Consider the following 23,786-nt stretch of genomic DNA (forward strand, 5'->3'; position numbering starts at 1 on the left):
AAGATGTGCAGGTTAGGTTGATTGGCCACGCTAAATTGCCCTTAATTGGAAAAAAAAATTGGGTACTCTAAATTTTAAAAAAGAAAAAGGAAATGCTGCTCAGCTCTCTGTAGGGTGTGTCATAAGTGGTATTTTAGCTTAGTTGTCATTTCTGTCCGTTGTTACAGTCAGCAAGTGTTGCAGAGGCAGGGGGCGTGGATGGTGAAGTTGGGTGACGTGAATGGATTTGACAGAGAATTGTACTTTAACAAGGTGTAAACAGCTTTTGGACCGTCCACAGTAATCCGTGTGCTTACTGCAGCTTAAGTGGCGCCTTCATAATTTTTTATTTATTCTTTCGTGCGTGTAGTTGGCAAGGCCAACACTTTGTTGCCTTGAACTGAATGGCTTGCAAGGCCATTTAAGAGGACAATAAAGAATCAATCACATTATTCTGGGTCTGAAGTCGCATGTAGGCCAGGTCAGGTAAGGATGGCAGATTTCCTTCCTTATAGGGCATGTGTAAAGGTTTTCACAAAACTGATTGGCTTTAATTTCCAGATTCTATTAATTGTTTTTAATGTGTTATGACAGGTCAGCTACAGCAGTGTACCCTTTTTTTAATTTTGAGTCAGCCCTAAGTTAATAACTGGCTCTGGGGTTTCCACCTCCAAAAGGAATTTTTCATCTACCACTTCTCTTTCAAAATCTGAAACTTTTACCCTTATTTGCCAGTACTTCACTGCATGTAACACACTTAGGCTTTGCATCGTTATTTGCATTGACACAAAGCCATATCTCAAGGAATCCTCCTTATACTGCTGTGTTCCTGAGTTAGGTTTTGTAGGCTGTTAACCAGAGGCCCTGGAACTCTGCACAGAGCTAACACTAGCACTGCTCTGACCTGCCCTTGACTCTTCCCTGAACGGGTGTCTCCAGCAGATACTGTTGAGGTCCTGTCCAATAGATACGCTGCCTATTTGAGTCTCTGGTCATCTCTGATCCGTCTTCAAAGTCCTCTTGCCAGCAGATGGAGAATGGAGGCTACTCTGCTTCAAAATTTGGAGTCAAAGCAGGTGCATGGAGGGCAGTTGACGTCAGGTGTATGTGCTGGGCACATGACCTGATCTCTGCTGCTGCCTCTGGCCAAAAGACTCCACACTCTCATTTATTTTCATTTGTGGCAGCGGCCTGCATTTGTGATGTAAAAGCAGATACCAGCCATTGGGCATTTCTCCCGTAGTCTGGACCACTGCAGGAATGGTGCGACCGATCGCTTTGTGACCCTTTCAATACCCACCCGTGGGTCAGGACCAGCACTTTGAAAACTCTGCTATATTTGCCAGGCATTGTGTTTTCATTACCTTGAAAACTGTAGATTATCACAAGGTCATTAACATGGCTGTAAATAACTAGACTTTCTCTTTTGGATTGTTGAGTTATGTGGTCATCACTGGCTGGGCCAGCATTTATTGCCTACCCCTAAGGGCACTTAAGAATCAACCACATGATCTGGAGTCACATGTAGGCCAGACCAGGTAAGGATGACAAATTTCCTTCCCTAAAGGATGTTTTTTTTTTAATGACAACTGTTTCATATTTTTATTTAATTCAAATTTCGCCATCTGCCTTGGTAGGATTCGAACCCAGGTCCCCAGAGCATTATCCTGGCTCTCTGGATTGCTAGTGCAGAGACAATACCACTACGCCACTGCCTCTCTTAAAATTCTTTGAATTGTAAAGACTGAAATGTAAAGCAGGATGTTCCAAGTGCAGGAGTTTTACCTTGCGGGACTATCGAGAATTTTACATTGAAACACAGATTTTCCTTTCATAACAACACTTTGTTTGCACTTAGTTTCCAGTTGCAAACATGTCCTGGCCTAGTATCTGCATCTTTCAAATCAGTTTTCCTTTACTGACCCACCACCAAATACACTTGCTATAACATGATGCCAGATTTGGCCATAATATGTATTCCTGCCGATATTGGATTTGCAGAGAAAGTACAGATATGCCACAACGCCTAATTTGTCATCTCCGTGTTGAAGGAATAAAGTCAAGAATACACGTAATACATTCTGTCCCCCTCTGGCTAATCAATGTGGGAAATATTGCACAAAGTATCACAGCAGGCAATAAGAAATGTTAACTTTGGGTAGCTTGTCCTTGCGGTTGTCCGAATAGGTCATGGTAAAGCAGATAGCTATTGATGGCTACCTGCATGTAATTGAAAGGAATAGTTGAGGAGAAAGTAGATTCAAGGGGACATCCTTAACCTGGAATGGTGAGTATGTAGTCTTATCAGATGTCAACAATAATCTGAATCCAACCATACATTATCTGCTGAGGGGCAGGAATGAAGTTCAGTTAGGAGCTGGCATGGGAGGTTTCCGTTATCTGTTGGGAGACTGGGTTCTCGGGAAGTACTCCAGGCTACAGGAAACTTAGCTTGGTATAACCGTAGTACGTAATCTACTCTGGTTTATTTCAATACATATGAAAATAACATTGATAGCTCAGTGCACTTCATGTAACCGAGTCACGCCACCTGTAGTATATGTAAGCTCAAAGCCCAGGATGATTCCCCACTTGATCGGGGAGGTTCAAATCAATTAGTAATTGCTTTGATCTTTTGTGATATCCTTCCTTAATCAAACTTTTTGGGTCCAAATTGGCAGCTTGAATTCTGAAAGAAAGGTTTATAAAGAGAGCCCCTCCAAGCCTATGAATAGTTCTGCACCTGGATCTAATTTCCAGGTTGCCTACTTTAAATGCTGGTGCAGTAAGGTTTGGTGTTTGTAATCATCTGCAGCTTTCTCGTTCTTTATGCCCTGTAGTGAACTGCTGCAGTAACTTCAGTTTTAAAATTCACCAGTCAGTTTGCATTTTGGCACAGGTGCCATTCATTTTGGCAAGAGTAGCTATTGGTAAATCCAAGAAGGGTTGACACAAACTCCATAGATACTTGGTTATTTGCAGACTAGATGCAATCAGAATGAAATGGATGACAATTCACTTTCATTCAGCACCCTGCAGACTATTGATCTTTGCAGGATCTCTGGCTAAATTCCTACAACTGTAAGAACCAGTCAAGTGGTCTTTCAAGCAATCTAAACTTGCTCTAGTTGCTGAAGTGCGTCATTTGACTGCATGACATACCTACGGCAGTTGATATTGGAAACTGAATTGAGTTGGGCTGTAACACTACATAACACAGGTGACTAAGAGCCCAATTTTGCTGCGTTTTGATTATGGCCTCAGAAGAGAGCGAGGTTGAAGAGGTGGGGCTTTCATGATTAATCTCAGCCGGTACGGGAATTGAACCCTCACTATTGCCGTCGCTGCGCATCAAGAACCAGCCTTCCAACCAGTTAAGCAATTTAGCATGGCCAATCTACCTACCCTGCACATCTTTTTGGGTTTGTGGGGGTGAGACCAACGTAGACACTGGGAGAATGTGCAAACTCCACATGGACAGTGACCCGGAGCCGGGATCAAACTAGGGTCCTCGGTGCCACGAAGCAGCAGTGCTAACCACTGTGCCGCCGTGCCGCCCCAAGCGGACCGCATTAACAACTGTCTATTGTTTAGTAGGCAAGACTGAACCACTTTTATTAGAACTTCAATTTATAAAAGATGACGTAGCTCTTCACTTTTGAAAGCCTTGCTTCTCTGCAAAATGTAGATAGGTAATTGCTGGGGCGAGAACTATGTATTTTTATAACATATCCTGAATTGGGAAAAACTGTTCAAAAATCAACGATGTCCAAAGGATCACTATCAGAGCAATAAGCAAAAACCAGTGATAAGAGGCAGCTATCAACTCCTGGTAGCTCAGCTTCTTGAGTCAGACCTGATTATTGAAAAAATGAATTCCTTTAGGCTGAATAGCCTTTTATCAACTTTGACCCTTATTTTCAAATGCTAGTAGAGGTATATAGGTTTTCCCAATGTTTATATAATTTGAGTACAGTTCCACTTTTATAGACGTTTCGATGCAAATTCATACCAATTCAGAGTACACCAACAAAAAAAGTTTACTATTAAATTTTTCTTACATCAGTTATTGAGTGTTGCTGAAAAAAAAATTTGCTTTTTATCTTGCAGTTATCGGGGAAGTAAATACCAGTAGTAAAAGGAACAGCAGTTTATACTGCATGAGAACAGTGCTGGCAAGGGGGTTCTAGTAGAGGCGGTGTCGGTGAGAAAGTACCAGGAATAATTAACTGCCAAGCTTTTGTTCAAATGCAAACCAGGCAGGTCAACTCTGGCCAAGGCAATGTCCCAGGGAATGAACCATGGAATGACTGTTCCCTAGACTTATCTGCAAAGGAGAGGGCCCCATGTGCAAATATATGTAGCTTCTAGCATGCATAAGTGAGCCGCACTAATGTATATTTTTGCTGCTTCTGGCACCACGTTCCAGTATTAAGAGAGGTAATTTATTCTCCAACATCTGTGAAAGCTGCTGTAGTGTAAATGTCAAACATAGGTGAGTGGCTTACACTTCCTATTTCTAGGGGTTTTCTTTCTTTGCAGCACGCTCTGTGGGAAATACTTGTTCACTGCTTTTGCTACTCACCTGAGATTAGTTACCTGAGAAATTGTTCTGACACTGTAATAGGGTTTATTGCGCCATTTAGTCTGCGTAGTATAAGCCATTAATCCAAGCCAACCCATGTGGCTTGTATCTTGTTTTAAATTTTTCTCTGACATTGTGAATGCGCTCTTGTCTTGTATCACAGGGAGAGTAAAATTACAGCGTAAAACAAAAGCACAGAAAAAACGTGAAGAGAAGGACAGACGGGTAAAAGGAAAACCACAGGAGGATGAATTAAAAGATGCAGATAATGATGACAGCTCATCCACCACCACTGAAACATCTAATCCAGACGTTGAGTCACCTCTCAAGGAGGTTAGTTTCTGTAAATATGAACAATTAGGTACACCAAAGTGTTAAAAGCCTAATTATTTCCTTGTCTGTTTCATATGAATTGCCCCAGTTGCAGTAAGTTAGTTCTACCTTTTTCAAATTGAATGAATAATTTATCCCTTTTTCCAGCTAGTACCTTAATCTTTCTTGTCCAAATGTAAGCCATAGTCTGCTTTCCCAAAGCCTTCAACATTGATCTTTTGACTGCTCCAACTACTTCCTCGTGTCTAATCACCCCTTTCCTCTTTAAGATCCTTCAATATGTTGTATCCCAAATCAGTGACCATCTCCCAAAATGCGTTTGAATCTCTCCGATAAAGTTTCCATCCATCCTCCCAAACTGGCACTCCCAACAGTCACAAATGCAATCCTCCTTAGCTGTAGCTGTGGTTAATTTTACCATACATCCCAATCCTTGACCTTTCTGCAGGTCCCTACTCCATATAAAATACCAAGACCCTCATCCATTTCCATGGCTGCACTTATGTTGTTTCATTCCTACTTATAGAAAGCAGTCAAATCATCTGGCTTTGCTCTGCCTTCCATTCGCATGTTTCCAGGATCTATCCTTCAGCTACTCTTCATTATCTCTAGTTTGCCCCTTGGTGATGTTTCAAGTATAAACCCTTCCACTTAAAATTTCTATGTTCCGAATGCTTAATTTCCAAAACCTGTGCCCTCTGTTGTGCTTGACCTAACAAGATATGAATAACTAGTATGTATGAATCAAGTGGAATTTATTAAGCAAGATTTGACAAATACTTAATATAAAGCAGTGAAGACAGCATGGAAGTCCTTCACCTCTCCAGCTCCGAGGAGTCCGTGAGCATTGCTAGCATAGGTGACACCTCTCTCCTCTGCCTTTTGAAGTGACATTGAACTGTGCCCAGACGAGTCCTACCCAGAAGCCATGGTAATACCGTGCCACCAAAGAATGAAATTTTCCAATTTTTATCCCCACTCCTCATTATTCCCTCTCCCTTATTTGGGAGGAGTCTAAATTCATGCTTCCAGTGGCTGGAGGTAAAAGTCATCTCGTGTCACCCCACCTCTGTAACTAAGACAAATGTTTATCGCTTGTTTGCTCGGGCCCTCAAGCAATCGCACCTCATTGTGAAAATGCTACATCTTTAGTCAATAGTACACCTATCATAAATATTCACAAAAATATGCTGTGACCCATTCCTACAAATAGTAAAACCATGACGAACAAATGTTAAAAACGCTTCTTCATATGTCAAAGCATAAGGGATTTTACCCGACAAATATAATCCATTAAATCGATGGGTAGGTTTTGTTTAAAGATAGTTAATTTTTTCTAAGAACAAACTGCTTTTCAGCCATTTCTTCAAACAGAGCTGCTGAATACAGACTCTTAAGCAACTTTAAAGTATAGCTTCTCACAAACAACATCTGCAAAGTCTCCCAACTGCTTTGACTGCCCATTGTCTCACTAACCAATATTTAAACTAAACTATTTTATTTAAAATGTGGTTAACAGTAAAATTTATGGATGTTGCAGACCAACAAGAAACCCTAAAAATGAGTAGAATTATACAAATCTTACTACCAAATGGTCAGCTTCCACATGTATGGTGACACAAGTCTCTCCATTTCTTTAACTCCCAGACTACTGGGATATTATTATTAAAATATTATTAATTTGCTCGTCAGGTCTTTGAGTCATGATCTTCTGACGGTCAACTTGGGGAAAACTCAGGTCAATATCCTCAGAGCCTGACCAAAGCGCCTATCCCTGCTCTCAAACTGCACTGTCAAACTCAACCAGCCTCTTTATCATATTTAAAAAAAAGACAAGACATGCAGTTTCTGAATCTGGAATAAGAACAGAAAATGCACAAATCAATGGAGCACATCATCTGTGAAGATAAATAGGTTAATGTATCAGGCTTAATTCTGTTATAACGGGAAGATATTTCAGGAAAAACAATTTATAAGAGAGAGTAAGGAAAGTGCTTTCAAGTGTAAGTTCACCAGATAAAGGGGAGAAAGATTACAAAAGTGCTTGGATGGAGAACAGAAGATGGTTAAGTAACAAATGATAATAGCGCAGGGCAAAAATTGAAAAGTACCTAGAAGAAAGATAAGGTGCTGTTCCTCAAGCTTAGATTGAGCTTTACTGGAACAGTTTAGAAGGCAAAGGATAATGGTCGGTACAAGTGGGATGGAGTATTGAGAGTCTTGGAGCGCAGTCACATTTGAGAAAGGAATGGAGGTGGTAGAGCAAAGTGATAATCTAATCGATGTTTAGTTTCTCCGATGTAGGTAGGCAGTGTACTAGGTTGGAGGAAAAATGCACGCAAGTTGCTCTTTCACCTGGAAGGTGCTTTCGGAAAAGGAGTAATGGCAGGCAGGTGTTGCATTTCCAGCTGACAAACTAAGGTGCTGGGAGAAGGAAAGTAGTTGTTGCGAGTAAAGAAGAGTGAATTTGGGGTGACATTAGGACAATTGGGTAATTACTTTGTTGACCATCTTGCAGAGAATTCTATCAAATATAATTTGCAATGCAGAAGGAGACCGCTCGGCCCATTGAGTCTACACCAGCCCTTGAAAGAGCACCCTACACAAGCCCACACCTCCACCCTATCCCAGTAACCCCACCTAACCTTTGAGCACCAAGGGCAATTTAGCGTGGCCAATCCACCTAACCTTCACATCTTTGGGCTGTGGGAGGAAACCGGAGCACCCGGAGAAAACCCATGCACACACGGGGAGAAGATGCAGACTCCACACGAACAGTCGCCCGAGGCTGGAATTCAACCTGGGACCCTGGCGCTGTGTGGCAGCAGTGCTAACCACTGTGCCATGTGCACATGTGTAAGATGGTGGGTCCCCTCGCCGCTATAACCAATTTTTTGAGCTGGTCAATTCAGCATCCAAAATCAAGAAAGACATTTGTGTTGAAGCCTAGAACAGTCAGCAAAGCAGGTAATTAGTGGGAAATCTTGAGTATGTGGAACAGCGGTTAATTACTTGGGAGAGGGAATGAAATAATTATACAGAAGCTATTAAATTTGGAGGTTGCAAATGAAAGTTGACTCTCTTTTTTTAAAAATCTTTAGTCTCCAGATTCCGATAAGAAAAAAGGGAAAACAGTGTTGTCTATCAAAGAGAAAGATGATACTGATACATTTCATATGTTAAAACCTAAAGGAAAGAAACCGCTAGGAAATATCATCAAAAAGGAAACCCAGAATGACATTAAGTCGAGGTAAAGCATTCCTACCATCAAATTTATAGCTAATGTGAATGGGCAATCATCTTTTTATGTATTTATTGTTCTCTCTCTCTCTCTCTCTCTCTCTCTCTCTCTCTCTCTGAAGTTCGCTAGAGTTGCCATATACTACCCCATTAGAGAACAAGCAACGCAAAAGTTTTCCCGCCAAAATAGTATCATCAACCATGATGAATTGCCCCAAACTGAGGAACCTGCCAAAAAGAGGTAAGGGATTCATGTGCATCAGATTGCAAATACACAGCTTATTTTTGATGTGGAAACGTTTTTTTTAAAACTAATTATTCAACAATTTTTCTTTTAGTGCCTGGCAAATTAGTAGATGGAAGGCCATCACCACTGGTAAAATTTCTTTCAAGTGGTTCTGGTCAGGAAATGGGAAATAGCAGCAGTTCAGAGGGTGAGAAAGACTCTCCACCGCCTGAATGGGACATTGTACCTATTTCCAAATCCAGTAGCAGTAAGTGGCTTCTTAGTCTCCTGTGATCTTTTCTAAAATCTAGGAATGAAGGGCTAGATCACTTCTTCTGCAATCAATTTTATTTTTTTCAAAATTTTGCTTGGTGTTTCTATACTCAGCCATACTGTAGTGGTTTCATGATGTCCTTGCAGGAAAAGATGCGATTAATCTATTTTTTTTTTTAAAGATGCAGGTTGCAAAAAAGTGGCCTGAACTTTATTTTTGCAGTCCATTTTTTTTTAGAGCCTCCATTTTATATCCGGGTTCTACCTGTAATATAATTTTGATGTATCATTCATTTCCATTTAAGAGCCTTGAGTAGGTTGAATTGGTACAAGTCACACTGGGGAAACCTTTATGATGGGCAGCAAAAGGAGTTTATCTGACTATACAAGTCTGCAAGTGAAGGTTAGGTTTTAAGCAATTAATTCTGCCCTTTCGCCTAACTGTTCTTGACGCATTTTAAAGTGTGATCCGTGGATCACATTTTGTGGTAGTGATAATTTGTCCAAGGGATGATGGTGATCTTGAAATTCTAGTCTACAATCCATGCAAAATCATTGTCACAGGATAGATTTAAGCAATGAGGTTTGTTGTTAAATAATTGACTTCCTTGTTAAGATGTTTAAAAAAACATTGAGGCAACATTAACACTTTTAAATCATTTGATTTACTGAACTTACTGAACTGGTGACTCTTATTGTTAACATCTTTCAGGTTCAGACAGCCTTCAACAGCTCTCCATCCAGACCCTTCATGCTGATATCTTCTTGAAGAGACAGAACTCGCCTATGCCCGGACCTCCATCCCCTCCGCCTGGATCATCCCACAGCTTAATTTTCCATGCTCCCAGTTACAGCAGCATTGTCAACAATAGGTACAATCCATCATTCACAAAATATCATAACTTTCAGTATCTTTTGATTCTCTGCACCGTGAACCTGTATCTGTGACATACATTGAATTCGAGTATGTTACAAAATTAACAGTTTGGGATTCTGATCAGCTAAGCTTAGAGGCTTGTAGTGAGCAAAATGAGTCGATTTGATCCGCATCGGTCCATTTGTGCAAGGTTTTTGTAGTTTATTTTAATCCATTTTTGTATAGTTGTGATTGGCCTGTAGTCAACAAGACATTTAATGTGGAATGAATGTGGTTATTCCCCAGCATTGCTCTGGCATGTCATATGTGCTTTGTCCAAGAGGAGGCCATTGGCTCATTGTCTGGTAATGCTTCGTACTGGGCCGGTTACTTGGTAGTTTTTGTGGTGGTCTGCCATTGCCTTCCACTCTCTGGGCTACAAGTGAGGAGGCAGGTCCCAAGTCTACAACAGCTCGAATGGCAATCAAACCCGTGCTTTTGGTGTTATTCTGAACTGCATGCTAGCCATCTAGCCCACTGAGGTAACCGTGCCCCTACATTGGGCAGGGTTTTCTATGTCCTCTGGAAGCTTCTCCATAAAACACGTCATATCCCCCAATAATTCAACTAATGGGTTTTAAAACAATATTTCTCTTCAACAAAAACTTTTGAAAATGACCATAGTGCGAATGCACCTTGGTAATATCTCAAAACATCAGCGACCATTAAAATATACGGAAAATCAGCCGGTTGTAACGCAGTAAGATTCCACTTGGGGAGGAGCTTTTTCAGGGTTGTTAGTTCCAGGATGCTATTCCTAGTGATTGGAACGAAGTTCATATTTCATGACTGACTTGGTAATCCAGAATCTCAAATGATCAAGTGATCAGTTAGCCAGCTATAAAGTATTATGCATTGGCTAAATAATCAGACCGTGTAGTTTATTGTTCTGATCTAGATGGATAATCTTGCCATTTAGAAACGTAATTCTTCTCCCACCTGCCTTAGATATCCACCAAGCCAATATCCGCAACTGGTCGGGTGATCTTGGCTTAACATAGGAATGCTACCAATACTCTTGTTCTAATACCGTGTGCTATTTTAGTTGGTAGCATCCGGGTTTAGAGATGTGTTGGGTTTCGCTAATGTTTCATTTTGAACCTTTGTTTATCTTACCTGTAGCATTTAATGCTGTTTAAATTGCATTAAATTGATATTAAAATAGAAGGCATATTATTAATTAGAAAGCAGTTTTGTCCATTGCTGACTCGCCACAGGTGTAGCCATTAAAACGCTGTTTTAGACACTAATTTGTTCAAAATGTCTTGCGTGCAATATGATAAATGCACCTCATTTATAGTTAACAAAATTCTACAGCTGTTCAATGCAAAACTTTTCAGTCTTTTTCTTTCTCCAGTCTGGATTTTTGGCATGGCACACGTCAAACAGAGTATATCTTTGTGCAGTTGCTGGATTTTTGCCTGGCAGTTAAATTCCTTGTTGCTTGCTAGCTCTTCATTCACTTCTTTTGGAATTAATCTTTTTTTTCACACTGTATTTTTGTTCTGATCCTTTTATTCATCCTTGGGATGTGAGCTTTGCTGGCAAGGCCAGCGTTTATTGCCCATCCCAAATTGCTGCCTTGAACCACTGTACGTAAATCCACAGTGCTGTTCGGGAGGGTGTTCTAGGTTTTTCAACCTAGAGACAGTGAAGGAACAGTGGCTATATTTCCAAGCCAGAATGGTGTCTGAAGGTGGTGGTGTTCCCATGCATCTGCTGCCCTTGTCCATCTAGAGGTTTCAAGCTTGAACTAAGGGAGACTAGGCCAGTTGTTGCAGTCCATTGGCTCGATACTACATACTGCTGCCACTGTGTGCCATTGGTGCAGAAAGTGAATGTTTACGGTGATTTACAGAGTGCTACTCAAGCAGGCTGCTTTTACCTGAATGGTGTCGAGCTCCTTTGAGTGTTAGAACATAGAACAGTACAGCACAGAACAGGCCCTTCGGCCCTCGATGTTGTGCCGAGCAATGATCACCCAACTCAACCCCACGTATCCACCCTATACCCGTAACCCAACAACCTCCCCTCCCCCTTAACCTTACTTTTAAGGACACTACGGGCAATTTAGCATGGCCAATCCACCTAACCCGCACATCTTTGGACTGTGGGAGGAAACCGGAGCACCCAGAGGAAACCCACGCACACACTGGGAGGACGTGCAGACTCCGCACAGACAGTGACCCAGCCGGGAACCGAACCTGGGACCCTGGAGCTGTGAAGCATTTATGCTAACCACCATGCTACCATGCTGCCCCGTGTTGTTGGAGCTCTTACAGGCAAGTGAAGAGTATTCCATCACACACCTGACTTGTACCGTGGAGATGATGGACGGGCTTTGGGGAGTCGGGAAGTGAGTTACTCACCTCCGAATTCCCAGCCTCTTGTAGCTCTTGTAGTCATTGTATATATGTGGCTGGTCCAGTTTCTTGTCAACAGTAACGCCCATGAGGTTAATCGCGAGGGATTTAATGATGGTAATTGTAAGAGCCCTTCCTGTTGTTCTCTTTCCCCCTTTCTTTACTTTTGCCTTTGGCATTTTATCCGGAGGGGGGGCGAGGAAGAGGGTAGAGGGTGTGTGTGGGGGATTGTGTATAGAGGGCGTGTTGGGGGGGGGGGGGGGGTTGCATATAAAGGGTGTAGTGGGCTTAAGGGGGGGGGGCGCTCGGGAATAATAGTTAACCTATTGTATTTTCTGCATATTTCGTTATAGTTACTGTTCTTAACAAAGTTAATTGTGTTTAAATTTACAAACCCGGTGACTGTAGCTTTGGGCAGCTAAGGGCCAACGGTGTTTTCTGAGAAATATTTATTCATTTCAATTGCATTGTGTCTCTGGATCAAGTGGGGCTGGATTTGACTGCGCCTTAGCCCAGGGGTTTGAAACATAATTTGGGGACTCGGTTCCGTGATCTTTGGAACGACTTTTTTTTTGGTTTATTTAAAAGGTTGTCAAAAAGACAGGCTAATCGAATTAGCAGGTGAATTAGAAGTTCCAGCTAGAGCTAGGAAGGCAGAGATATATGACATTGGTTAAATATTTGGGTCTGTTAGAAACACCGGAAAGCCCACAAAGTAATGCAGCATCAAAGATATTTTCTGGAGGGGAAATTGGGCTGGAGAGAATTTGGTTGCAGTTGGAGCATGAGAAGGAATTATAAAAAATGGAGAAAGAAATGGAAATGCAGCAAAAAAGTAGAGCTTTTCAAATGGAAATTGAAATGAAGAGGTTGGAATTAGAGAGCGAGAAGAAAGCATTAGCGAGAGAGTTCCAGCTATAGGCACTGGCAATTAAAAGGGAGCAGCCAGGAGATAGAGGGGAGCTTAGTCCTAGAACAGAACCCAGTGGCGATATGTTTAAAGTTGTACAGGTCTTCCCAAAGTTTGAAGAGAAGGAAGGAGCAACCTTTAGGGCATTTGAGAAAATAGCACCCCAAATGGGGTGACCAAAAGAAAAGCGGACCTTAGCCATGCAAAATAAATGCCTGGGCAGGCACAGGAATTTTATGCTTCCCTGTCAGAATTATGTCTAAGAATTATGAGGAGGTTTTTCTTAAAAAAGGCTATTCTGGGTTCATCTGAATTGGTTCCCAAGGCATAGAGGTAAAAGTTTCGGAATTTAAGGAGACAGCAGGACAGATGTATGCTGAATTCAAAAGGGTTAAGCAGAATAATTTTAATAGATGGATGCGAGCTCTGGAAATTGAAACTAGCTTAGAGGCCCTGAGAGAGATCATTCCCTTAGAAATTCTTCTGTGACAAGAACCCATGTTGCCGACCAAAAGGTGAAAATCACCAGACCAGCAGCAATAAAGCCAGATGATTGAGCTGATCCATAAATTAAAAATTTTGTTCCATCACCCCCATAATTTTGAAAAGGAAAGGATGCGGGAGATTGAAAGGAAGGCAGGTAGCCAAGATGAGGAATGGATAGCCGGGAATGCTCTGAGATCATCTCTTCTGACCAGGAAGGAAGGTGCTGAGAGTGAAGGTGAGACTTGAAAGCGTTGTGTTAGCGTTGTATGAAATGAAATGAAATGAAATGAAAAATGAAAATCGCTTATTGTCACGAGTAGGCTTCAATGAAGTTACTGTGAAAAGCCCCTAGTCGCCACATTTCGGCACCTGTCCGGGGAGGCTGGTACAGGAATCGAACCGTGCTGCTGGTCTGCTTTAAAAGCCAGCCCCAGAGGTGGGACACGTTGAAGTTGTAAGGACGGCCCATGTGACTTATTGGAGTTCATAAGGAGGATTCTGAACAGGGAACAGAAGTGGAGAATATACAGGACAGACTGTAGCTCTAACTGGACTTGGGAGACCCGAGGTAAACATTACTGTAGATGAGACAGGTGCAGAGTTTTTACCTGTAAGGGGGAGATTACCCCATTTTCCTCCACCTTTAACTATTTTAAGGGACACACGTGCTATGGAAAATCTCTGATTGGAGAAGATTTTGGTTTTCTCTCCAGGGAGTTCAATGACAGCTAAGGTATTAGCGGAGGGGATAGATGGAGATTATATCCTGGTTCCATTGTATAAAGTACAATTGGAGTGTGATTTAGTGCTAAGTCCAGTAGTGGTTAAGATGTTACCAGTGGCCAGAGTAGACTTACTTTGGGGGAATAATTTGGCAGAGGTGAAGGTTGTAGCTTTACCCATGATTACAGACCATAGAGGGAAATACTGCAGATAGTGCACGAGAGTCCATGAGATACCAATGGCAGGACATGTGGGAATTCGGGAAACCCATAGGACGTTAAAAGACTCTCACGTTGAAAGACATTTAATCACACATGGTGAAGGTAGTGAATCTAATTTTGCTGATACTGATTAAGTTATCTTTATGAGAATAATTCCTCATTGAAGTTTGTCAAAGATAAAACCAGGTCCTGAAAGACTGAAGTTAATCCTAAAAAAGAGGAGTTTGAATCTAACAGTGATGACGATTCAGACGAGAGTTCTGAATCCGGTTTGGATTCTGATTATGAAGAAATGTTAAATAACTGCTACCGAGTAGACCTGTCACTGATTGATGTGGAACAGCTGGCAAATAATTCTCGCAAAGCTAAGAACAAAGATAGCAACTTGGAAGAATAAAGTGAATTGGACCTTCCGAAAAGTAATTTATACAGCCTCTTGCAGTCAAACCATTGCCATCCACTTTAAGTACAAATATTTCCCAGAGCATACTTGACTTGAAGGAAAATACACCTATAGCAGCTTTTCCAGCTTTTCCAGGACAGCAATGACTGAATGAAACTAAGCACACAGCTGATTAACCCATATCTCTTTAAAGACACACCAATATCTCTTCAAGGTAAAGGAAGCAAATAACAAGGGAGATGTAATAATTAGATCATTAGAAGGTGGGTGAAGAGCCATGTAGTGATTCTGCAACCACATCTGTTATCAAAAAATAAAGTTCATGGAACCAATAATGTGCTATCCTCTGATTCTGATAATGAAGTGAAAAGTAGTTGCAGGCCACCACCATTTAAAGAAACACTGTTGTCTCAATTCAACACATCCACCATGGACACTCCTAGCCACAGGTTTCACCTGAAATATATCTGGAAGTAAAGAAGAAAAGTTGAAATCTGGAAAGCTTAATTATTTAAATCCGTATTACTAAATGGAGATAAAAGCTGTGATTATGAAGACTCTGAATAGGTAAAACTGTAAAACAAAAGATGGTGCAGATTGCTAACCAACGCTGCCAGGATTGAACCCTTAGCTTTACCTGAAGGTAACCATGTGAAGGAAAATAGAGAATGTAATCTGGAGGGGTTGGAAGTGTTTATTGATTTTAAAAATGAACCAAATATTTCCCTCCATTGACAATACTTCTTGTAGTTTGGCCGCGGATGGTCCTCGGAATTTGGATAAACATTTGTTGGACAATCAGAAAAGGCTGCATGCATTATATTAGAGACAGATAGAGTCAGAAATGCAGAAGGAACTCATTCGGGGGCCCTCTCCTCCAATTTGGACAGTCCGAAACCTGACAAAGGGAAACACATTGTCTTAAACCTAAGATAGCAGAAGCAAAACTGCAAGAATATCTAATAAAGATACTGAATAAATATAGTCAGATTTGTAGGGGAACACCAGGGTGCATCCGTTAACTAATCATGGTGTTGACACAGGAGAGTGAACCAATTTCTGGAATCTGGTACTGTAAAGATTGTTAGTCTTTGACGATTAAAAAAAAAAAAATCCATGAAACAGCTAACTCGGCACAAAGCAGAGATCAGATTGGAGCCCTTCAAAGCACTGTCATCTGAAATACTAGCGGCAGGATTCTCCATCCTGGTGCACCGCCCGCGCCCCCCCCCCCCCCCCCCCGCCGGCAACAAGATCCTCCATCCCGCCAGCTGGCCAATGGGGTTTCCCATTGAGGGCACCCCACGCCATCTGCAAATCCGCAGGCATGAGTGCGCTGCCAACGAAGTGGAGGATCCCGCCGATGGAGAATCCAGCCCAAGAAGTGCAGTATAAATACTAAACTCTTCAGATCAGAATACCCAAGGTTTGATTTATAGCCTGATCTGATTTCACTATTTCAATCGGACATGTCAGCTTGTCTGTGTCAGGGAAGTGGAAAATCTTTCTAAATTCCTCCTCGATCATTATCCAGTAACCGTGTGCCTGAGTGGTGGTTGGTGAGCCCTCCTGGAGTTGAGCAGCTCTCCCTGTATATGTTTGCACGTTATTAAAGAATGCACTCCCAATTGGTGTGGTGGGAAATTCAGTGTTCAAACTATTCCAGCCTGTTTTTAGTCACAATTATTGCTCACTTCTGAGAGTTGACATTGTCAAGAAAGAAAGGCTTGCATTGCTTTGGGATGTTCCAAATTACTTTACTGCACTATGGCTATACTGCACCTTCTAAAAAGTACTTCATTGGGTGTATAGTCATAGTTGGATTTTGAAAGCATAGGAAAGTGTATTTTCTCAAGACCTCTGACATTTTGAATGGGTAATGTATATTCACAGAATTGTTGCAGCACAGAGACAGACCATTTGGTCCACGTCTACACTGGCTCACAGAATCCACAATTCATTTAGTGTCATTCTCCTCCTAACCCTGCACATTCTTCCTTTTCATATGACAATCTAATTCCCTTCTGAATGCTTTGTTTGGAACTGCATCCACTATTTTCTCAGACAGTACGTTTCAGACATTTCGCCACTCACTGCATGGAAACGCTTTTTCTCGTATCGCTTTTTTGGCTTCTTTCGCCTTATCTTTCTCCAGTCCTTGTCCTTTTACGAATTGGAAACGTTTATCCAGATCTACTTTATCCAGGCCCCTCATGATTTTGAATACCTCTATCAAATCTAGAATTACTTTCTGTTTAGAGCAGCAGAACGTGTTGAGCGTGCAATAAGCAATTTCCTGATGTGATGAGCAGTTAAGAGGAATGTGAATGTTTTTCAGTATTATTTGCATCCATTTCCATGTATGTAAATGTATTTTTTTGCATATGGTTAGGAACTGGATACAATTTTTACATGGGCACAGTGCTTTATGTCGTGTATTTTTAGTGTGACTTACAGAATTACCTTTTCTTTGTTGCAGTGATACTGGCATCAAACCAGTGAATGGCAGCAAATCCAAAATTGTAAAATCAGCATCTCTCCCTGGGAAAAATGGCAACCCTACCTTTGCGGCTGTAGCTGCGGGATATGACAAGAGTTCAGGTACTAACTACTTTGCCCAGCTGCTGAATGGTAGGGCTGTATACATGGAACGCTTCCTTTCATTTTTTATAGAATTTACAGTGCAGAAGGAGGCCCATCGAGTCTGCACCGGCTCTTGGAAAGAGCACCCTACCCAAGGTTAACACCGCCACCCTATCCCCTATAACCCAGTAACCCCACCCAACACTAAGGGCAATTTTGGACACTAAGGGCAATTTATCATGGCCAATCCACCTAACCTGCACATCTTTGGACTGTGGGAGGAAACCGGAGCACCCGGAGGAAACCCACGCACACACGGGGAGGATGTGCAGACTCCGCACAGACAGTGACCCAAGCCGGAATCGAACCTGGGACCCTGGAGCTGTTAAGCGATTGTGCTATCCACAATGCTACCGTGCTGCCCCAGTTTGCGACTAGTAAACTTGTTAACTAATTATTAAAATATTCCACTCACCAAGTCTTTTGTAACATGTTTGCAGGCAGCAGCGGTCCAATGAAAGCACCTTTAAACAAAGCAGAAACCTGTGGCAACATTCCTACCCCTTTATGTAATAGTATGGCTTCCTTTGACAGCGATGAATCGGATACCAGGTGAGACCATACAGTCTGCCTAATTAACTGATAGTAAGTTTTAGAAAAACAGCAGGGAAAATAATCTTTTAATTTCTTTTGAATTTTTTCCCTCCCGGTTATAGCGACCATGAAGAATTCAAAAAAGACAACTTTAATAAACCTTAACTGACTTGTATTTTTAATTACTTTCCAGTAGGCTAGCAGTTGTATGAATATCTTTTATGATGGGTATCTTTATGATCAGTAAGCTAACATTCCATATGTAATTTATGTAGATTATTTTAATGTACATGATGAACAGCCATGTGAGAATTAGCTATCTCTTCTCTATTCTGTTTGCTAAGAGTGGTCACTTGGGCCCTCCGTTGATGTGATTTTAAAAAATAAAACTCCTTTTTTGAACTTTGCGTTTCAGCTCCAGCTTGTTGAGTCCATGCAGTATCAGTACCACCAGCACTTCGGAGTTTGCCCCTCCAAATTCGTTTTCCGCTTTTGGACCCAGCAACTCTTTCAATCTTACTGGAGGTAACACAAATGAATGATCTGGAGATTGGGATTATCTTGGTAATACGTAGGAGTGTGTGTAGGGCCCCCACCTTAAATACTGGACAATGAATTTGGATGCATCATAGTTCCTGACTGTGAAGACTAGACATGTCAGCAGTCCCAGTACTTTAATATCGGCAGTCCATGTTAACGTGTGCTTATCCAGTGGGCAGGTGAACCTAGTTGGCTGATCTCAGTCTCACCAGCAGCACTGTAATTGGTCTCGGCATGTCAAGTGAGGAATAGCAAGAAGTATCCTGCTCTGGTTGCAAAATCACTTCTATTGACATCCAAGTGCAAAGTGGGCTCCACCTCTCCCAAGTGCTTTTGCATGAATAATGGACAGCGCAAGACCACAGAAAGCAGCCATTAATAATGCATGGCATTAATGCTATTTGGTCAATGAGCTAGGGAAAGTTGGGGGTGGTGTGGAAGGACGGTCAAGCCATCTTGGATCATAGTCAAATACAGATCATAATAAGAATACAGATTTAAGGGCAGCACGGTAGCATTGTGGTTAGCACAATTGCTTCACATCACCAGGGTTCCAGGTTCAATTCCTGGCTTGGGTCACTGTCTGTGCAGAGTCTGCACATTCTCCCCGTGTGTGCGTGGGTTTCCTCTGGGTGCTCTGGTTTCCTCCCAGAGTCCAAAGATGTTCAGGTTAGGTGGATTGGCCATGCTAAATTGCCCTTGGTGTCCAAAATTGCTCTTAGTGTTGGGTTGGGTTATGGGGATAGGGTGGAGGTGTGGACCTTGGGTAGGGTGCTCTTTCCAAGAGCCGGTGCAGACTCGATGGGCCGAATGGCCTCCTTCTGCACTGTAAATTCTATAATCAAAATCATCCTCTTAAATCATAGCATATTTCTTGTGTGGGATAATTGTTTCTGCTTAGTAAACTTGAAGTTATTAATGAAAATTGTATTTCATTAGGTTGCAGTTAATTTGTGGACAAAATTCCATTTCTCGTAGAGTTTCCTAATATAGATCATAGAATTTTTACAGTGCAGAAGGAGGCCATTCGGCCCATCGAGTCTGCACCGGCTCCTGGAAAGAGTACCCTACCCAAGGTTAACACCTCCACCCTATCCCCATAACCCAGTAACCCCACCCAACACTAAGGGCAATTTTGGACACTAAGGGCAATTTATCATGTCCAATCCACCTAACTTGCACATCTTTGGACTGTGGGAGGAAACCGGAGCACCCGGAGGAAACCCACGCACACACTGGGAGGATGTGCAGACTCCGCACAGACAGTGACCCAAGCCGGAATCGAACCTGGGACCCTGGAGCTGTGAAGCGATTGTGCTATCCACAATGCTACCGTGCTGCCCTTACAAATATAAATATTTATAAATATAAAACAGTATTTGAATTTGCTAAATTGCTTGTCCTTTCAGATGGCACTGGAAAGGGTGATGACATGTCATTCTGATTGCAGGTGCACGAGTTTAAATATTTTTCTAAAAGCAGTAGCACGGCACAAAAGGTGCAGTGGAACTTGGTTCACAATTTTCTCCCAGAATTTATGGGGTTAATGAGATCAGGATTTTGGGCTGTTGCTCTCTTTTCTCAACCTGGATCCTCCTGTCAATGTGGCCAAGTAACTTGATTGAATACAGTGCCATATCTTCCTGCACTTGACTATTCTTTCTCCTCTTCTCTTTCTCTTCCCCCCCCTTCCCCAAAAAAAACACACACACAGCAATTCACAACCCTTGCAGCTATTTCCCAGATGGAACAATTGAGGTGGCCTTTTTTTTCCTTTAAAAGATTAAATTAGTTGTCACAAGAGTCACCTTGCCCTGAGCAATGAAGGTGATGCTAGAGGGCAATAATCATGTTGGCAGTTTCTGCACCATTCATCTCCGTGGGACCTCTTCAAAATCAACAAGGACCTTGCCTGTTCAGAGTACATTTAAACTGGCAGGCTCTGTATTGTGATCATCTACGGCCATAACAGCAACTTTCACGCTACAGCTCTGTGCGGCCCTGCCCCTTTGAAAACAAGCAATTAAACCTTTAAAATCAATGTAATTTAAGTTCTGTTCAAATGTCAATAGAGTCGGACATGTTTGGAGGTCAGTTTGACTTCATTATCTATCTGACAAAAGCAAGCCTGAGATGTTTTGAAAGTATCTGTGGCTTTCTGGCAGCTCCATACCAATTCAGTTTCAGAGCCTATTGCTCAAGGGAAAAGGAGCAGCCAGCTGACTGGGTCTCTGCTTTCCCTTTTCATACAGTGCTGCACTCCGATCAGAGTTTTGCTGAGGTGGTGAGGAACAATGGAGACTGTCATTCATGGTGTACACGATTAGAAAACTGCACAATAATCTAGTTTTATTCCCTTTAAATTACCACAAATTAAATTGCTGGCTTTGAGCATGCAAGAAGCCTACTTTGCAGAGTACAACCATATGCAAACCCCATTAGCATTTTAAAGAGTCAATGCAAATCCTGACAAAAACTAAGCAGTGTTAAGGAGAATCTCCCAAGTGTAAATGCCTAAAAGCTTAGAAGTCATTCTGTGCTAATTTTGTTATATTTTGCCTGATGGGGAAAAATATATCACTTAGTCTTGTGTTGCTCTGGGAGATGAAATAAAATGGCAATTTCTTTTTCTTTGATAATATGTAAATTTTTCTTTTTATGTCCGGCCTTGTCCGCCATTTCTTTGAAGCAGTGACTTTTGTTTTGCAAGATTGGTGCAGGCAAAACACTTTAGGAGATTCTCGTGATAAATGATACACATTTCCTCTCTTCTACAATATGAAACTTGGATTTGTGTTTTCAGTGAATTGAAATTGAAACATTGAGGGCGCAATTCTCCGCACTCACGACGGTGCGGAGAATAGCGGGGGTCGTAAATTTTTACGGCCACGCTAGTCCGACGCCCTCCCGCTATTTCCCCCCCCCCCCCCCACCACGCCCAACTCCCGACACGAATCGCTGCCGCCGTTTTTTACGGCGAGCAGCGATTCTCAGCTGGCCGATGGGCCGAATTCCAAGCCCTTTACGGCCTTTTTTACGAACGGCAAACGCACCCGGTCTGGCCGTTCGTAAAAACGGCCGTAAAGTCCCGATCTTGGCAACCATGGCACCGATTGGCACGGCAGTACCACGGCCGTGCCAAGGGTGCCATGGGCCCGCGATCGGTGGGCACCGATCGCGGGCAGCTGGTCCGATTCCTGCGCACTCTTTGTCCTTCCGCCGCCCCGCTGTATCACTTCGCGGGGCGGCTGAGGGGCATCCCGGCCCGCGCATGCGCGGGTTTCGCGCAAATGCGCGATGACGTCATCCGCGCATGCGCGGGTTGGAGTCTTCCAATCCACGCATGCGCGGCTGACGTCATGTGACGCGTCAGCCGGCGCAAACTCTGGCAAGCGGGCTTAACGAAATTCGTTAAGCCCGCGATGCCGGAGTTCACGGCCGCGGCATACTAGCCCCGACCGGGGACCAGAATCGGTTCCCGGTCGGGGAGGGGGAGGCTGGTGTCAAACCCGCCCGGTTTTGACGCCAGCCTTACGATTTCTCCCTGTCTGGGAGAATCGCGCCCTGAATGTTTTCCTCTGTGACTGGTGTCTCTGTTATAACATAACAAGCAGTTGGGATCCAATTCTGAAATTCCGATTCCTACAAACATCCAACTGTCAACTAATTCACACCGGCTATTTCACTCCATTTTAAAAATATGTTCATGGAGCCTGTTTTTCGTGGCTCATTTAGATGGATGTGGAGTTTAGTGAAAGAAAGAAAAGCTTGCAGCTATGCAGACTTTCACAACCTCGTAATGTACCCAAGGCATTTTGGGGGCAAGCGAAGAGCTGTGTAATTGTTGTAATGCAGGAAACATGGCATCCAATATGCACACAGCAAGGTCTCTCAAAAGGCAATGCGACGATGACTAGGTAATCTATTTTTAGTCATAGTTGTTGAGCCAGAAATTCCCTTCACATCTTCAAATAGTGCCCGGGAATGTTTATATGAACATGCGAATTACGAGCAGGTGTAAGCCACTCAGCCCCTCGAGCTTGCTCCGCCATTCAATAAGATCGTGACTGATCTACTTGCAACTTTAGCCTCATTCCTGTCACCTGATGACTTTTCACCCCCTTAATCACTAAGCTGTTTTCACCATCTCTACATCCGCCATCTCCGTGCCTCTCAGGATCTCGGGTCAGCCCCGATTGACCATGTCCAACTTCCAGTGCTTTCTGCCCATGCTGCTATGTTGAAAATATAATAAAACACTTTTATTAGAACACACGTGCATTCTGCAGGAATAATTACTTTTAATTACGTTAGATAAAATTAACATTTGAAAATCAGACAAAAGTAGCTGGTTATGAGGAGCTGGTTACTAGGATGAGGAAGAACTGCAATCAGCCACATGGGATCAGATACAAAAGAAACACGAGCGAAGTAACCGATATTTGAACTGGACATCAGTGTGATGATTGAAATTTCTAACCCACAGCTTACTACAAAGCTTATAATACTGAGTGATGCGGATGTAACTGCCAACTGTTGAATGTTTTTAAAATGGTGACCAGATTTATTTTACGATAATCTTTCAGTTGATGAAAGTGGAGTACTTGCTGAAGCAGGCAGTAGTTTAACTATTGTAACAATGAGTTCAGTTCATTATTTTATAGTAATATTTTTGGCAATCCCTGGAGATTTGTGTAGTAATCATGGGTAATAGTCTTACTGGGACTTGCAATCAAATGTTTATTTAAAAAATTGCATTCTCCAGGTATCATTTTAAAAGAAAATGAAAGATTGTAATTTTAAAGGGGGGGGGGGCGTGTGCTGAGCAAAGCAGTGGGATAGGTCTGTAATAGGTTGGGAGGGCAGGGGTGATAAAATGACGAAAGGGAAGTTGCTGCAAGATAAGAGTGGGGCAATAAAACAAAGCACGGTCCAGTGGAAGGTGGAACCATTTATCAGCACTTTCTGTCTGAGAAAATAGGGGTGTGGTGGTCATGATCTGAAGTTGTTGCAAACTTTTTTTTAAATTTTAGAGTGCCCAATTCATTTTTTCCAATTAAGGGGCACTTTAACGTGGCCAATTCACCTACCCTGCACATCTTTTTGGTTGTGGGGGCAAACCCCATGCAGACATTGGGAGAATGTGCAAAGTCCACACGAACAGTGACCCAGAGCTGGGATCGAACCTGTGACCTCCGTACCGTGAGGCAGCTGAAGTTGTTGAACTTAATGATAAGGCTGTAAAGTGCCTCATCAAAAGATGAGTTGCAGTTCGGCAAGCTAATCTTTCTATAGTTAGGGAGTTCAAAAAAGTGAAGCAGGAACAAGAGGAGGCCATTCACTTGCCAAATTAATTCAATATCAAACCAAATCATAGCAAGAGTTAATTACATGTGGTTTATCAAATGGAG

General features: G+C 42.4%; 1 protein-coding gene across 1 annotated transcript in view; it reads left to right on the forward strand.

Annotated features, from left to right (window-relative positions):
• The window catches only part of tmem131 (transmembrane protein 131), a 190,050-nt gene that overhangs the window by 160,568 nt on the left and 5,696 nt on the right, over window positions 1-23,786 (forward strand). Inside the window, exons 32-39 of the mRNA XM_038819000.1 lie at window positions 4,728-4,897; window positions 7,999-8,147; window positions 8,260-8,378; window positions 8,476-8,631; window positions 9,349-9,508; window positions 17,138-17,259; window positions 17,742-17,853; window positions 18,251-18,360. Of these exons, the coding sequence (XP_038674928.1) occupies window positions 4,728-4,897; window positions 7,999-8,147; window positions 8,260-8,378; window positions 8,476-8,631; window positions 9,349-9,508; window positions 17,138-17,259; window positions 17,742-17,853; window positions 18,251-18,360 (1,098 nt within the window). The remainder of the gene's footprint in view (window positions 1-4,727; window positions 4,898-7,998; window positions 8,148-8,259; window positions 8,379-8,475; window positions 8,632-9,348; window positions 9,509-17,137; window positions 17,260-17,741; window positions 17,854-18,250; window positions 18,361-23,786) is intronic.

Source organism: Scyliorhinus canicula, chromosome 14 (genome assembly GCF_902713615.1).
Source record: "Scyliorhinus canicula chromosome 14, sScyCan1.1, whole genome shotgun sequence".
NCBI classification, from domain to species: Eukaryota; Metazoa; Chordata; class Chondrichthyes; order Carcharhiniformes; family Scyliorhinidae; genus Scyliorhinus; species Scyliorhinus canicula.